This window comes from Indicator indicator, chromosome 20 (genome assembly GCF_027791375.1).
Source record: "Indicator indicator isolate 239-I01 chromosome 20, UM_Iind_1.1, whole genome shotgun sequence".
Classification (NCBI taxonomy): Eukaryota; Metazoa; Chordata; class Aves; order Piciformes; family Indicatoridae; genus Indicator; species Indicator indicator.
In genome coordinates, this window is record NC_072029.1 from 16,763,973 (window position 1) to 16,781,887 (window position 17,915).

Consider the following 17,915-nt stretch of genomic DNA (forward strand, 5'->3'; position numbering starts at 1 on the left):
CTTCACTTAATAGACTATGCATTTGTGGCTGTCATCCTCTGTGGTCACAAGTTTCAATGAAGTACATCTATTTACTTGGTGTTTTAACAGCAAAAAGTGAATGTCATCTTGTAAATTCATGCACTAATGGTGACAGAAAACTTGGAAATAGCCATGAATTATATGGAACTAATGAGCAGTGTCAGCACTAGAGTCTGTCAGGTCTTACTTCAGGATCAGAGCCTTTCCTCGCCTATTATTTACTTTGCAAATGGCTGAAACGTCACCTCCTAGGAACTTCTTCAGATTTCAGACACTGCTCTTAATGTAACAGTATCACAAAATCTGTTTGGTTGTTAATAAAGTTGAAGAACTTTGCTTGGCGGGGAAAAAATTGCTGATTTTACCAAGAGAAAATACCATTTTTCTGTAGGACTCAAGGTGGAGTCTATATTCACAGTGACAGACTGACAGTCACTTCTCCTGTGCTGATGTGGGTCAAGGTATGAACAAGCTTTCTGTTCCTTGCTGTTCCTGAAAGGGAAATGCATTCCAGGCAGTAGTGAAATCCACCATTCAAATAATCATCGTCCTTGTGCTCAGTTTCTGTTTCTTTGAAGTGTTATGTGTCTTGGTAGCTTGGTATGTTCTCCACAAACAGTGGAAATTGTTAAAGTTTTGATGGGTTTTTGTTTCTTCTTCCCCTCTCTACTGTTACAGCATTGTATGTGGGATAATACCTTTCTTGACTTTCCCTCATTTGAAATAAAAGACTTTTTTTTTTTTTTTTTCTTGCTTTGGCTATCAAATCTGTGATTTTTTTTTTTTTTGGTAGCATCTAGGTTACTTGCACTATTTATTTCTTTTAAAGAATAATCTTTGTTAACCAATTGGTGTCTCAACTGGTTAAAGAGCCAGTTAATTCCCACTCACTTTGACTGGCATTTGTTTTGAAATACAACTTTTTTTTTCTATTTTAAAAGAAGGTCTTCCTTACTTCTGTACACGCTCTACAGCACCTGCTTTCACATGCTACTATATAAATTTATCTTACTAGTGTGATTTGAAATAGTTAAGGTATTTGAAAGGTCACAGAACCCCCAGCTGGTGATCCACAGTAGTTGAAAAAGGTTTGGTAAGTTTGCTTGCAGTTGATCTTCTAAACCATAGTGAACAGGAACAGTTGTAGTTATTAAATTATTAGTATGGTAATGGGCATATGATGTTTCTCAGGGAATTCTGAAGTCTTTCAGTGTTCCATGTGTCAAAGGTGGTCTGGGAAATGCTGATGTGAATGGGGCTGTATAAATTCTAATTTTTGGTTTTAAACTTCAAGAAAATGTGTCAAGAACAAAATGAACCTAGATGCTTAACATGGTAAAATTCACTTGAATTAGCTTATGTTAGAGAATTTTCAGCAGACACTGGGACCAGTGGAGTTGAGGGTACCTAAAATCTACATTCTACAGAATGGAGTACACCCCAGTAAAATTTCATAGATTTCCAAAAGTAAGAACAGAAAAAGATGATCATGCTTTGTGTCTGACACTCTTAAAGCTGTTTTAAAATGAACTGGAATTCTTTTAACTCTTGCCTCTTATTTGGGTTTCAAAGAGTGGATCTTTGTGATTCAGCTGGTTTAAAGATCTTTTTTTCCATGTGTGATTCAACTTTTCTTTTGTGGACTTACTTAGTAAATTAATTTATGCAGCTTCTTGAGAAGTCCATAGTCATTAGCTAATTTTTCATTATCTGCCAGTGAACTCTTATCAGGGATGACATGAATTTACTGTTTAATTCCAGAGATTGTGAATATGCATAATTTGATAGCTCATTATAGTCATTTTTGATTCTGTTTGTTCTTCTGTAGGCTCTGGATATGATTTTGGAAAAGATGAAGTCTTCGGGCTTTAACTTCTCTCAAGTCAGAGCTTTGTCTGGTGCTGGCCAGGTTAGTTTATTAAAAAAAAAAATCATCCTTACTGTATTTCTTTAATAGAGTGTAAGTTACGATTATAGATTTCATTTAAATAATTGTATTGCAGAAAGCTATAATAACATCAAGTAAGACCAAAGCTTCTACATAAGCATCCATTAAAAGACACATTCCTCAGGGGAGCTTAAGACCTAAAGCACACAAAGCAATCACTAGAAGGCAGTGGGAGTGAAGCATGAGGCTTACAGTGCAGTTGTTCAGATCAGTGCAGTGCATAACTAGTTGATTTCCTCTTGTTAAAAGTCTTTGTACATGCAGATCCTGAAATATGACTGAGGTAATTTTGAATATCAACATATCCATGTGTTTGTGGAAGTAAGGTAGAGAAAATAGTGAGAAGCAGTTTACTAAAGATATAGTAACATCCTGTTGGGAAGGTTTTGTTGACTAGGATAGAGATCAGTCTAGAAACATCGCCAAAAAAAATAAAAGATGATAGTCTTGGGTGCAGGAATGACAAATATGCTGCCGTGATTTGGCCTGTAGCACATTATAGTTTTCCCCTTAAATTTATAAAACTCATCCTGACACATAGTCAGTTAGCCAGTGGAGCAGGGAAGTCTTTTTAACTTTCACAGATGATATTCTGGGTGAGGACAGCACCAACGTGATAGCTAACTCTGACACATAAGTTTTAGGTTACTCATCTTTATATATCTGGGACTAATTAATCAAATTCTTGCTTTGATCTTCCTCTTTCATTGATTTTTAGTCGAAAGTCTGAGCAAAGTGTGTGAAAATTATAGCCGATATGAAGGCTCTGTTATAAATTCTTCAGTGCAACAGAAACGAGGGACTGCCAAGTAACCCCAGCTTACTCAAAGTGAAAAAAAGAATTGTGCTTCCAGATTGCTTGTATTCCCTTTATTTTACCTATTCTCCAACAAGTTTGGGGTATCAACTTTGTGCTATTTTCTGAATTTCAGGCAAAACAGATTTAGTTTATTTGCCCCCTTCCAATCCAATTCTCTTTCCCATCTCTCTATGCAGAATCTTGTCTTCATGCTGCAGATCACAGCTGAAGGGCACTGATGTGCCAGTGTTTGTCCCAGAGAAGGGAAAAACCGGGTCTCGATTGGCTGTAGAAATGGCAGAGAGTTGTGAAATACAATCTGGATGACACTGTGGACATGTACTCGGTGCTCAGGGGTTTGTTTCTGTACTAGGTATCATCAGAACTATTAGTGAGTCACTGGATTGTGCTTTGTAGTTTGCCTAGAGTGTCCTAAAGGTTCGTAACTACAGGTACCTGGCTTGAGAAAACCACCTGAGAGACAGAGCTTAAATAATCTTCTCAATATTACACAGTCTGCTAGTGGTGACTGGGGCAGGCACGTAGCTGGAGAATCTGAAGGCTGTTCTGGAGCAGCACAGAACAATCTTGATGGTAGTGCCCCAGCTGCAGCTCAAAGAGGCCTCAAAAAAGTATCTGATGCTGTTAGCACTATATTAATTGTGTCCACTAGAAGTTCTTATAGTTCATAAGCATGATTGTCTCGAATTCTACATTTTCTGGTTTAGTGCTTTGCTCAATCTTAAAGAGCCTTTTAATGAGGCATTTGCATGGAAAAGGTACAATTTTTTGGTCCTGGTTGGGAGAAAGTTCTCTGTCTCTCAGAGTTTGAAATTCAAATCAGAAGTTGAAGTGAAGTTTATATTCTGTTTCTGTACTTTCTACAGCAACATGGCAGTGTGTACTGGAAAAAAGGAAGCACCCAAAATTTAAAGAAGGCATCATCCAAACTGCCTTTACATCAGGCACTAAAGGTAACATTCTCTCTGAATGGTGAGCTATGCTGTCCTTTTTCTGATCTTCACACACTGTTTATCTCCTTGCAAACCTTTCCTCTTGTTTAGCTGAGTTGCATGTCCCTGCAGCATAAAGTTGAAAAGTACTGGTTATTCCTTCAGCTCCAGGGCTTTTGACATTTCCTTTTCTCTTGAGTGACAGTATATGCTGCTTTAAAAGCTTACAGGTGCCAGTGAGTGCCCCAGAATCTCTGTGTGAGAATAACAGCCTGTTTGTTCTTTTAGGAAATGTTAGATTTTTGTAAACAAGTGGCAAATATTTTACATTTTTTTAATGTATTTGTATTAACAAAAAATTGTGGTGAAAGATACTGTTGTGCCTGAGTTTCCTTGGTGTGTTTGCAGTATTACTAGAAAATATTAAAAAGGCCAGTTTACAGTTACCTCTGACAGATGGAACTGTAACGCTCTGTGGACACAAACTCTGAACAAGTACGTTGTGGAACCTCAACATTCTGTGTGTGTGTAGTTGGTAAGTTTGGAACATAGGCTTGACAAATTATTTAAAATAAACATAGGGGAAAATGAGCTTTCCACTTGAAGACTCTTACTGTCCTTCAAGGTGAGAAAGGACAGTTGTATGGTGAAAGGAAGACATTTGTGTAACTGATCTGTTTAAATGATTAATTTTGGAAATAGCTCTGCGAGAGTCATGGAAATGGAATTAAAATGCACTCTGCTGCTGTACTAAGCCTCAGCTGCATTTCCAAATGGTTATGCCAGTCATTAAAGAGAAATCTGTTAGCAGAGCTGTGGAAGGAGAATCTGATTGCTTAGAGAGAAAAAGGTGTTTTCTAAAAAGTGGGGCTAAACTTGCATAGAAGGCCTCAGGGTTTTGGCTACCAAAGGAGTGTACAGAGACATTGTCCTGCAGAGTATGAAGTGCACTTGGTGCTGCAGAGTATGTCAACTAACAGCAAAAAATGTCTGTTGCTTTCCTCTGGTGTGAAGTTTAGGTTAAACTTTTCCACCAGTGACCAACATGTTGCCCAGTAGCTCCTTTCCTGTAATTATCAAGTAGAGACCAGCAGGCACATCAGAGAACTGAACGGTGAGCTGATATGTAGGTGTGCTGCACTTCTGTAACTCTAGCAGACACTTCTTGGTGACCAGACTTGCTAACAAATGCTCCTGTTTGTTGCAGGATTGTTTCTCCATTAGTAACAGCCCCATCTGGATGGATTCTAGCACAGCTTCCCAGTGTAGTGCTCTGGAGAAAGCTGTGGGGGGAGCACAGCAACTGGCAGCTCTCACTGGTTCTCGAGCATATGAGGTAAGGAGCAGGTGGGTAGAAAGTCCTCAACAGGGTCTTGTGATAAAAACAGTTCTGCCGTTACTGCAGCTGATAATGGTCACAGCTGTTAACTGTGAAGGAGAGCTCTTGAAGAAGGCTCACAAGGGAAGATGTGGAAATGTTAAACTAGGCAAACACTGGAAATTTTGCTGCAGGAAGCAGCTGGAGTGAGCTGTTGCATTTGGTCAGGGATTCCAAAACACAGTGTTTGGTGGCCATGCTTACAGTGTCAGGACCTGGTTCTTCCCTGAGAATTCCTGTGCAGCCACATTTTCATTGGGATGGCAGTCCAGTTTGTATTACAAGTTTATGTGGGGGTTATGACTCCCCTGGCTGAGGCTCACTGCTCTAGGTTACTTCTGTAATTAAAAAAATGGCTATTTAATGTTCTATGAAGGATAATTAGCAACTCTTGACCTAAGAGAAGTGTTTTGGAAGTTTTTAGGATATTATCAGAGTATTCTCTCACTTTGTGTTCCTCTGTCTGATACTTCTCTCTCTTGTAACTGGTAGTGAGTTAGAGTGGGAGCAGAGCTATGCTCCAGGCATCTCAACACCTGGCTACTCATGCCCTTAGTCCAACAGAAAATGACTCTCACCTCCCAGATTACTGATTCTGGTTTTGAATTGTCATGCAAGGTTTATGGCCAGTGTTGAAAGCAGACTTTTCATGCCACTAACAGCTTATTTTTAGCTTGCTAAAGGTTAATATTTCAGTTTCAGAAGTTTTTGTTGTTTGAAATAATGCTTGAATGAAAAGTAATTATTCTTAAAACTATTATTAGCATGTGCTGGAGTTGCTTTTTAAGCATGACACCACCTGCTTTGCTCCCAATTCACCTGCCTCCCAGAGAGGTACATAGGTTGGGTAGCTTAAACCTTTTTTGAAGCATTTAAAGGCAGCATTTGTATTGTGCTGATTCCTGTGCACAAAGTGTGATTCATTCCATTGAACTGTCATTTCTGAAATGTAAATTATGGATAGTAATGCTTTTTTCACATGCCTTTTCTTTTTTTCTAAAGGTGAGCAAAATTCCCATAATGAGACTATGCGTTATAGCCTGTTTAGTGCAGATTGCCTGCTGTGCACTGACTTTCATCATGCATCAGGCAAATTAAATATCCAAAGTGCAATGTACTGAACTCATTACACAGAGTTAATGATTATTGACTCCATTTAGGGTTTGTGTTTCTAAGCATTTGCATTTCTTTCTCAGCGTTTTACAGGAAACCAGATAGCAAAGATTTACAGCCAGAATCCTGAGGCCTACATGCAAACTGAGGTTGGCTCAACTTCAATACACTTTATTGGAACACAGTTGAAAATCTTCTATAATTAATTTTGTGGGGACTTTTTTTTTTCCAAACTAAGGATTACTTTGATTTTTGTGTTTAATTTTAAGATTAAAATGGGAATTTTTTGCTTGTTTGTTTTTTGTTAGTCATCAGGCAGATAAAAATGGGGTATCAATTCTATCTTGAATGTTGTATTTAACACAGCAGGCTCCACTGGATCTCATCTTGATGGAAGAAGTTTTAAAAAAACAGACTTTCATTTGGGTGGTAATAAATTGTCTTTACAGCAGTTTGAACACAAGTGGGTAATTATGTACACAGTTGAAATTTTCATGCTTAGAGCTGGTCATTTGCATGCAGAAATGTGATTGCTGTGCCACACAAAACTGATGTCTTTGTGGATGTGTGTAGGAAAAACCTGCAGTAGATTCTAGACTTTTTTTTCATAATTTTTCCTTTGAGGAACTGCTTTGATTCCATTATCACAAATGAATCGTATTGTGTAGTTGGTTTCATTCTGACTTTTAATTTTCAGAAATCAGCTTGCAGTTCTGTAATTGTTTCAGTTTGAGTCTGCATCTAGCTGTGACTGAAAAGCCATGGTTTGAAGCAAAGTGAAAACTCCATACAGATATGATGTAAATGGGAGAAAGACAAACATCCAGACCTGTGAAGTTAGATTGCTTCTATTTCTATATTACTGCAGTTATAGATAACATTGAACATACATTTATTTTTTGGTGATTTAAAAAAAATTTCACCCTTCCATGAAACAGTTAATTTCATGGAGAGGTTTGTTTGCTGTAAAGTTGACTGTGTATTTTGTGGGAGAATACTTAATTTTAATTTTTTTTTTCTTAGTACATTTCCATAGTATATCCCTTATGCTACTATGGTATGGAATGAAGCAGAACATTGGTATTCTGTGGTAGTCTGTTCACAAGCTTCAGACTAAATTTAGAGAAAGATACATTAGTGGTCTGAGGAACTGAGAACTGGTTAGACCACTTTCAGGCTTTGAGAGCTGGTTGTACTAATGGCACCTCTTAGCAATAAGAATATGCAAGACGTTGTGTTCAAGCACAAAATAGGCCAGAGTTGCTCTTGGGCACCCTCAGGAAGTACTTAGCAGCTCAGGAGTCTGGATGATGTGGGGAAGGTGGATGCTTTTCCTTCTGTAGGTCAGCTTGCTAAACTGGCTGATTCACAGTTTAACTTCATCCTTTTCCTTCCATTTCAGGCAGCTAGTGCCCTCTGGGGCACCACAGAAGGTAGGCCTTTGTTATCTAAACACAATATGATACATTCTTGGGGAGAGACACATCAAGAGCAAGTGCATCATTAAGTTTCCTGGCCATTATAACCACCTCTTAGAGCTGTGGCTAGAGATCATCTTTGAATGCTGTGTGAAGCAGCAGTTTTGTGATCATTAACAAAAAAACTGTCAGTGCTGGCTTACTCGACCAGAAGAGATTTGATCCTGATTAGTTATTGGCTGACACCCATATTTCTTTTGAATTAGAGCACAGAGTAAGGAATTTGTCAGGTTCATAGCAGCCTTTTGGGAAGAGATACTACTTGATCATGCAGAAAGCTTGGTGGTAGCTGGTTAGCTTGGTAGTTTGTAGAGCAGATTTGAAATGGAAGCAAGTTTGTGTTGGATCAGTGAGTTGTGTCAGGTGGATGAGGCATTTTTGGGTCATTATTAGAAGCCCTGCAGCTGGATTTGTTGTGTATGTTGGAATATACCCTAAGGCAGAGCTGGTTCAGAGTTCACATAAAGGTGCTAGCAGGGTGTTGCTAGAGCTCTAGAAAAGCTTACAGACCTGTGCTGCAGTTGGGCCAGTGCATGGTTTTTGGACATTTCCCCTGTTGTCAACATACAGATGGATTTTATTTTTTCCCCCCTTCTCCTTAGCAAGTGTTTTTTCTTGAAATGAGATTCTGTGATATACCAAAGTTGTGGAACAATTCCAGATAACATAGAAAATGCTAATATACTAGGTGTGTTTTGCTTGTTTCAGAATGCAAAGCTATTAACAGCTTTTTCATGGGATTACTTTTAGACTGATACCTACTGTATTACTTAGGCAGTAAAATAGAAATGAATAATCCTAGGTGCATTTTTGTGTGCTTTCTCTTCTTAACATTAAGCATCTATTAACATTTGCTGCTTGCAATTAGCTAATTATTTGCTTTATCTAACGTGAATGCTGGTGTGACTCACTATCTCACACTTTTTCTTTCAGAGAATCTCTTTGGTTAGTAGTTTTGCAGCTTCCCTTTTCCTAGGAGTTTATGCACCTATTGATTACAGTGATGGTAAGTGTGTGGGCTTTTCTCAAAGTAACAATTGAACAGAAAAATTTTCCTTTCATTCTCACCTTACATAAAAGAGGGATGAGGTCTCTGCTATTTATTTTCAGTCTTTAAAGTTTAATGACAAGTATATTAGATTTTAAGCTAAGTTACTCCTTTCAATTTGTTGCTGCTCTTGATAGTGCTGTCACTGTGACTATTTATCCCTATCATACAATGATTCCCATTTCTATGAAATGGAACCACAGACAATATTCTTAAATTAAATTGTACCTTTTTTCATTACTTCATGGTGTTTAAGAAGGGAACGTTGAAATATCTATTTAAGAGCATGAAAAAGTTGTGGATTTTTAAGCAAGACTTCATAGTTCTGATATTTGTTCTTTCGTTTTGCTGGTTTAGCTCTAAGTTGCACAGGATGTGAACAAGATGCAGAGAGATCATTTTTGCCTGCATCAAATTGGAGCATGGATCTACAACAGAAATATATTTGAAAAATGAACCTGAGAAAAAAGCATAAACCAAGCAAAAAAATCCTAAACTCAGTTAAAAAAAGAAAAAGTAGAAGTTAACCTTCCATATCTCTATTCATCATAACAAAGACAAAAAAGTGACAAGGCTGGTGTCTCTCTTTTCTGTTGTGTGTTATCTCAGTTATCCAGCTTTTAAATGGCAATTTTAAATGGCAATTACAAAGGAAACCATTTTCCTGGGAGCTGCGCTGTTATTTCTAAATAGCATTTTTGATTCCTGCTCAAACTAAGAGAAGATATATTTCAGAGTGAAAGGTTAGATAACAAGGCTCTCTAAGGAATTTTTGCATTATAGAGCCATAGTTGACACCCATGTGTTAAGACCAACTCATTTTTTCTCTGTCATTACTCCATCAAAGCTCCTAGGGAAAGGCAAGACACCTCAATTTTAGCTAAATGGACACCTTATGCAGTGTCAGATCTCCCAGTTACACTTGAGACCTTAAAATTGCAAGGCAATGCATGCTTATTTTATATCAGTTGTGAGATTATTGCATCTATTTTCTTGTCCTGTTCTGTTAGCCATCTGTTTTCATCACAGCTGATTTTTTTTTTTTATTATTAGCAACAATAAGTCTTTGTAGATTTGCAATTTGCTCTTCGACAGGCCCAAATGCTGAGCACTTCAGATACTCAGCTACCTGCAGAACTAGTTTGTGTGCTGTATTTCACAGAGAGGTGATGATATCTTCATGGTACTTTCTCTGATAAAGAAAGTTTAATAAGGACAAGTCCAAGGTCCTACATCTGGGGAGGAATAACAACAGGCACCAGGACAGGTCAGAGGCTGCCCTGATGGAAAGCAGCTCCACAGAGAAAGACCTTGGAGTGCTGGTGGACAGCAAGTTCTCCATGGAACAACAATGTGCTCTTGTGGCCAAGAGAGCCAATGGGATCCTGGGATGTATCAAGAAAGGTGTCCAGCAGGGCTAGGGAAGTTCTTCTGCCTCTCTACTCTGCCCTGGTGAGACCACACCTGGAATACTGTGTCCAGTTTTGGGCTCCCCAGTTCAAGAGAGACAGAGACCTGCTGGAGAGAATCCAACAGAGAGCCACGAGGATGCTTAGGGGACTTGAGCATCTCCCCTATGAAGAGAGACTGAGAGCTCTGGGGCTGTTTAGTGTGGAGAAGACTGAGAGGGGATCTTGTAAATGGGTATAAATATCTGAGGGGTGGGTGTCAAGTGGAGGGGGCCAGACGGTTGTTCACAGTGATAAGACAAGGAACAGTGGGTTCAAACTTGAACATAGAAGATTTCACCTCAACATGAAGAGAAACTTCTTTACAGTGAGGGTGACAGAGCACTGGAACAGGCTCTCTAGGGGGGTTGTGGAGTCTCCTCTGGAGAGTTTCCAAACCCACCTGGATGCATTCCTGTGTGGACTACCCTAAGTGATCCTGCTCTGGCAGTGGGGTTGGACCTGATGATCTCTTGAGGTCCCTTCCAACCTCTGATATACTGTGATACTGTGATCTTGATTTTTTTTTTTTCCTTTTCAATAAGTGCTAATTATAATTCAGATATTTAAAATTATAAGCATTAAAGAAAATAACTTCGGTTTGGGGCTGTTTTTTTGGTAAAGTTATCTCTGCCTTTTCTACTTGGAAGCAAGTGGGGGAAGGTCATGCTTCTTCATTTTCAGAACATGAAAATGTCTATGTTTGACTCAAAACATTTTAAAGAAAATGAAAATTTACTTAATTGGAAAATTTTCTTGTAGGTATTACATTTTTCAAGGAGCTCCAAGAGGTTCTCTTGATATTTACAGAACTTGCATGAATGTTATCTGCTGTTCAGAGCTTGTGAGATTATTAAATCTTTGTGTGAAAAAAAAGAACTAAGCAGGATGTTGTCATTCTCTTTATAAGACAACAGATTTTTTGGCATTCTAAGCTTTATTTTCTCTGTTCATTCATTTCTTCTGTTAACATAATGAGAGAGCATTCTAATTCCAGTAATAAAATACAATTATAAACTATGCAGCAGTTATTTAGATCCAGCTGAAAAACTTGTTTTCTTGTCATTTAAGATTTCTTGCAATTCACTTGATCTTTTATGTTGCACCTGTATGTAGTAGTTTAAAATGCATCTTTCAAAAATAATCTTCAGATAATAGACCTATTCTTCATTTCTGGAGGTTTAACTTCAGGTCCCATCGTCTTTGAAAGACCTTGTCAAACGGTTTAGCTAGGCACAACAACTTACCTCTCTAAATTTGCAGGTTGTTGTAGGAAATGTGCTATTCAGTTTCAGGATTCCTCCCCTCCCTCCTTCTTTTTAAAGGTCCAATCTCATAAGGTTCAAATCACTCCTTGTTGAATGGCTGAGCACCCTGGGTGATTGATTTTAAAAAAATCAAATTACATTCCAGTGGAATGAAGAATGATTTTCATTTATATTGTGCAGATGTTAAAAGTAAGATACATTTGGGACCTAAACAACTTGAATACTTGAGGCATTGTTTCGTTTAGAAGACACCTTAAAGAACAGCAATTCAGCTCTTGACCTAGAGAAGCTTTATCTTTTGAAATGCTTTTCTAAGAGCCTTAGGCAAATCATAGCTTAACATACTCGTTTTTGTTGTTCTATCAAACAAGGATGCTTTGAACTGAAGCCTTTTCAAAAGGATGTGTGATGGGCTGAATTTACACCTAATGTAGCTTGTGTGGTGTCAGCAGAGTTACGCTGCCTAGGATTTTAACTGACTAAAAAGGCAATCCAGAGTGCTTAGCTGTTTATTAATGTATGCAAATATTGATCTTTTGTTTGTTGATTAATAAAACCAGTTGGCCTGCATCCTTGGTCTTTGTAATGAAAGTGTGTAATTTCTTTTCCCTTCCCACTCAGTGCTGAAGCATTTATTCTTCTGTATGTATACTAAATATTAGTGAGTCCTGATTGTGCTCCTGGTTATTTGATGTTGTCATGCTTGCAGTGAAATACTGAATCCTGTTCACCCACATACTGACACACTTTCCTCAGTCCTTGCTAGACCATGGCCTTGGCTATTGACCTTCATTGCTGATGGGAGGGACAAGTTGAAGGGCTGCCTTTGAATTTGGGTAGGAATTTTTTACCCCTTAGTTCTCAGATAATAGTTAGTTTCGGTGTTAAACTTAGTGGTGTAGATCATGACCAGTGGTGCTAGAGTTAGGAACTTGCTGTGCATTGCTCCTCACCTAATCAAAAGAGAAAGAGGAGCAATTCCAGGGAGCATTCAGCTCTGATTTGGATTTTCCACTGACTTGAGATTTTCATGCAAGTGCCCTCAGTTGGATAGGATGAATCCAGGCCAGCAGAATAATAGTTCTTGTAAAATAGTTATTTCATGTCTTTTAAATGAATTTCTGAGGGTGGGGTAAATGAGCTCATCTTTCTTTTCTCAGGGCATATTAAAGTCTTTGTGCTACTATGTCTACCAGTCAATAAACTGAAGTGTGTTTTCTGTATAGTATAAACTTAGACCTTTTCAATTATAAAGGTTAGTGTTTTTCCTGTTTTCTGCAGGGAACATTGGAGGCTGACCTTATGTCTTGAAAAATTGCATTGGAGGATGGTGGCTAAATGTGTCTCTAGGCTTGCAGGGTGGAGAAGGGAAACAACCACAGAAAACAACTAACTTTTCTCTAGTAAAATTCCTACTGTGTTGCATAGGGATTAATGTATTTAGAGAAAGGTTTCCTGGCCTTTTAAATTAGGGACTTTTACGGGAAAAATTGTAGATTTAGAGATTTTGTCATATAATGCCTCGTTACACCTGAGAGTTTGGGACATGGGGCTGCTTGCGCTCTCTGCTTTCGGGCAAGTGCTTACGGTGCTGCTGAGCTCACTTTACCCCTGGAAGGAGGGGATGACTAGATTTAAGAGTGGTCTCATATAAAGAATTGAGAGAAGCTGGACTAAATCTGGCCAGCTCTCCTCTTTTTGTAGGTGGTAGCAATTTTGGCAGCAGCAATGGGAAGCGCACCTTTTGTCTGGGGGAAGTGTGTTGCACTTTGTGCTCTGTCAAATTCTTGCTGCTGCATCATAGGCCAAGTAAATAAGTGCATCATTTGTTAAGTGTGTTTAATTTGCCTGAAATGGGATTGATTGATTTTTTAATGAATTTAATTCTATTTTTTTGTATTATTAAGAACAATCCAAATACCCTGCTGTTTGACTTTGGTTATTCCAGCGTCTCATCTGAATGTGCATTACTTTGAGTTTTCAAAACTGTGATGCTTAGGATTGGACTGGACGGATATATATACTTTTTTTTAAAATAAACATTATTAAATTTATTATTAATCTTGTGTGAAGAAGCCTGCTGGGAGTTGCTAGGGTGGGCTTATTTGTGTGTGTAACCACTGATAGTGTATGTGTGGAGTGTGTTGCAGGCATGTGCCCTTCTTCTGACAGCACTGCTAGAGCCTTGGGTGTGCTGGCTGAGGTGTGGTTTGCATCACAAGCATAGTCACAGACATGTGAGGTCAACTTCACCATCTTTATGTTTTAGAAAGCTTAAAGATGAAGTATTTTACAGTTTTTTTCCACTACACTCTGCTGAGAATATGGCTGTTTCTGAGATTAGTAAATCATGGGCTAAAAGGTCTTTGAAATGAAAATGTTGTTAATCTAGAATAAGGCTAATATTTCCCTAAACAGTACTAACCAGAAACACAGAATTGCAAGTCTAACAAAATGTGCAATTAAAGTCATCACAGGAACATTAGCAAGGGATGTGGACTGCTCAGGATGTTATGTAGATTCAGCCACTAACCAATTTCAATTAGCTTTTAAACCAGTAGTAAAATAGGAAAAAACAATGAGAAACCAAACCAAAGCTGCAGGCCCTCCTTACTTCTAGTGATAATTCTGGGGAGGAAAGGTGACAAACCAGTTATCTAGGTTGTTGCAGCCTGTAATTCAGTTCACAGAATGCAGACACACTTGCAGATGTTTCACATTTCAGTTGGGAAGGTCAGCATTTTTGAAAATCATGGCTTTGGTATTCAAAGCTGGACTTTCTAACTAGCTTCAATATTAGAGGCCACATTTGAAAATTTGACCTTTTGCCTTTTCTCGGACTTCTAAGCCTTTATTTTGCTGTCTCTGAAGAAGGAAATATTGAGGAAGATTAGTCAGTGTGGATTTAGATGCACTTCTATGCTACTCTACTCAAAGGTAGAAGCCTTGTAAAGCTATACCAGCCAGGGTGGAATTGCTTCATTGCTCGGTCTCAGGTGAGCACAGCACACCTTCGAGTTATGTTGCTGGATCACCTTTAGATAGTTGTAAAGTCTTTGTCTAAGATAGAAGATTTGGGAAGGAGTTAGGAAGGAATCTGTGTTCTGCTCTTTGGTTGTAATTCAGGAGTAGCTACACTGTCTGGTGCACTGTGCATTAGAGAAACCTTTCCTGCTACCTTTTCAAGCTATCCAGAAGCTGAGTTGACACTTATCCTTCAAACGTACAAGAGCTGAAACTATTCTCTTGGAATGTATAATATGCATTTGTAAATTTTCTGTTACCTGTAATGAAGTGGAATTCTGTGATACAGTACTGCAGCGTTTAATGATACATGCATCCTGTTTTGATCCGTCTTGTAGGTTCTGGTATGAACTTACTGCACATTTGGGAAAAGGTGTGGTCTGCATCCTGCCTTGATGCTTGTGCACCTGGATTAGAGGAGAAACTGGGATGCCCTGTACCATCCCATTCAGTCCTGGTATGTGCCTGTCTAGAAGAGTTGTAAACAGCAACCAGGGCTTTGTGCTGGGAGTTCTGCTGGCAGCACTTCCTTGGAGTGTATTTGTGTGTGCCAATGTGCTGCACAGTTACCCTCAGAGCTAGGCTGTTAGGTTTAATATTTCCAGATGTGTTGTGAATGTATATGCCAGAGCAGAATCAGACATCTTTGAAAGCTGCTAGCTGGCATCTATCACAGCTTTCATCAGTGATTTTTGTGGATTCTTGTATGCCCTGGGCTATGATGAGGAACGTTTTGGTAAATGTTCCAGTGATTAAGAATCTTTGAGGTCCTCTCCCATGCCCACAAGCACTTAGGCACTGCAGAACTCTGCACAGTATTTATTATTGCAGAAACAGAACCCAACATTTGCATTCCTTGACAGAGACCTTGGTTTAAACTGTTTGTGGAGTTAATGAGGTAATCTTTGTGAATAATTTGGGATATTTAAAGCTCCTCAGTTCACGTAGCATAATGGTGAAATCAAATCAAGCTGCACATCTCTTAGAGTAAATGGATTTAGTCTTACTACCCAGCACAAAAAGCTATTGCTTTAGTTGGTGCACATTTAAGAGAGTGTAGATACCCATCATCTGATTCCTCTGAAGTCAGTGCTGATCTTCTGTAATGCAAAGGAACATACTAAAACATAATTACAGGAGTCCTTGTATTTTTTACAGATAGTTTGCTTCCTCTGTTTTTTTCTCTATATGGCTATCAATAGTGCCTTAAAAGAGTATAGTTTTTGACCCTGAAAATAATAGGGGTCATATTCCAGCACTTGATGTTGTGATGTATATTGATGTTGTGTTTCCTCTTATGTTTGCATTGAATTTCTAATTTCTATGTATTAATATTCATGTGTTTGTGCAAAACATTGATGGAAGTGTTCATGTTGTTTGATGTGAGTAACTGGAGAAACAGGGAAAGCTGAAATACTACTGTTTACTTAACCTGTTCCAAAATCTCATCCAAGGGTAGTTCTGTGAGGTTCTCAACAACAAACACTTGGGTTAAAAATCTTTAAAATATTAATTCCTACCTTAAATACATAGAAATGATTATTGCAGCTACTCTGGGCTTTTTTGGTGTTACAACACATTATGTCATGCATTGCAAGATTACTTCCCATTTTGTAAGCTTTTGTTCCCCTCTCTCTCTTTCTTTCCTCAGGGGCCTATTTCTCCATATTATAGTCAGCGTTATGGCTTTAGCCCAGACTGTAAAATAGTAGCATTTACAGGAGACAATCCAGGTGAGATGATTAAATGTGTAAGATGCAGAGAATATCACTATGTATGTATTGAAATTCAAAATCAATCTCTCTGATTCTCAGATGCTTCCTATGCAGTGGAAGAATATTGTATTTATCAGCATTAACATCTTTTTCCAAGAGTATTCCTTCTGTCAGTGGTTCTTCTGAGATACAGACTTCTTAGATAAACTGGGTAGACAAATGAAGTCTCTTTTGCCTAGGTGACCTAATTTGCCTCTTGATACTTCAGTTTTGGTTTGCCTCCCCCTAAAGAAACTATTCTTATTATGAACTGCCAAAATTTTACCTTAGAAACCATTAATTAAAGAGCTGCTGTTGTATCTTTTCAAGGAAAAAAAAAAGTGAATATGGACCTTATAGGCTTTCTCTAAGAATTAGATCTGTTCTTTTGCCAGACTGATAAATCTCAGTATAAGGGAAGGTCTTAATTTAGGGTAATTTTTTTGGAATCCTGGAGACTGTTTCAGTGTAGAGCAAATTCGTCTGTTTCTGAAGACCATGGAGGCTTCATCATGGTATAGTTTACGTTCATATTCTGAAAAATGGTTAAACTCTGCATTTCCCAAAAGTCAAATTTGTCTTCTAGATATTCAAATCCAGGCTAGTCCAAGAAAATGTGAGTAGTCTGACATAAGTGAGAGTGTTCTCCTTTAAAGTGTGTTGCTAAGTAAGGGTACACTGCAGTAAGGGTCCAAGCCTTAAGCCATAAGACATGAGATAATGATGCAGTTCTGAAATCTTTTGTCTTGAGCATTTCTATTTTGTTAAAAATCACTCCTTCACATGGATGCTCTGCCTATCTTCTACAGTGTATAGGCCAAGGCCATCATTAGCATATTTGCCATTTACATTGTACTTTGAGATGATGAATGTGATGTATTACAATGTCTCATATAACATACTGTGCTTGAGTCAAACAAGTAACTTTTTATGTGGTCTTCTGACTTTTTGCTTTCAGCATCATTAGCAGGGATGAGACTTCAAGAAGGAGATATTGCAGTAAGTCAAAAAACATGCTCCTGAAAACTATCCATATCCCCCGACAAAAAGGAAATACTTGAAATGTAAACCAGCTATAGGCTATCCATTCAATTTACTAGTCTTGATTTTCTGTTAATTGGATTCACACTTGCTTCATTTCTTTCAATCTGTAAGCTGCCTGAAAGATTTTAACTAAACTCTTGTGACTATTTTTAAGTAATGCTCCAGACATTAAAGCCTATGTCTCCATCTAGTATGTATTTCACCAGCGTGACAGCCTAAGACAGACCGATCTTCAACACAAATCCTATTGACTTAATGTGTAATTTAAAAACAATTAGTGGTAATAACAAATGGTTTTAATTTAATTTCTGTATTGCTTTCTATGCACATTGTGATAACACTTCAAATTATTTTTTTTCCCCCTTCCAGATTAGCCTTGGCACAAGTGACACATTGTTTCTATGGATCCAAGAGCCAACTCCTGCCTTAGAAGGTCATATCCTCTGCAATCCTGTTGATTCTGGAACGTATATGGCACTTTTATGGTAGTATCATTTATTTTTTTTGTACATCTGGGATCAATAACATATCTTTCTTTCTCTGTGTTACTGTTTTTTATTTCTTTTGCAAAGTGATAATGAACAGAGCATTCAGCATTCTCTACAGTGTATGGCAATCAACTGCTGAAACATTTGCATC

General features: G+C 38.2%; 1 protein-coding gene across 1 annotated transcript in view; it reads left to right on the plus strand.

Moving 5' to 3' along the window:
- XYLB (xylulokinase) overlaps nt 1–17,915 on the plus strand; it is a 79,803-nt gene that overhangs the window by 2,492 nt on the left and 59,396 nt on the right. Inside the window, exons 3-12 of the mRNA XM_054390083.1 lie at nt 413–482; nt 1,850–1,930; nt 3,656–3,742; nt 4,929–5,057; nt 6,296–6,361; nt 8,624–8,696; nt 14,817–14,935; nt 16,130–16,211; nt 17,191–17,231; nt 17,646–17,761. Coding sequence (XP_054246058.1) covers nt 413–482; nt 1,850–1,930; nt 3,656–3,742; nt 4,929–5,057; nt 6,296–6,361; nt 8,624–8,696; nt 14,817–14,935; nt 16,130–16,211; nt 17,191–17,231; nt 17,646–17,761 — 864 coding nt within the window. The remainder of the gene's footprint in view (nt 1–412; nt 483–1,849; nt 1,931–3,655; nt 3,743–4,928; nt 5,058–6,295; nt 6,362–8,623; nt 8,697–14,816; nt 14,936–16,129; nt 16,212–17,190; nt 17,232–17,645; nt 17,762–17,915) is intronic.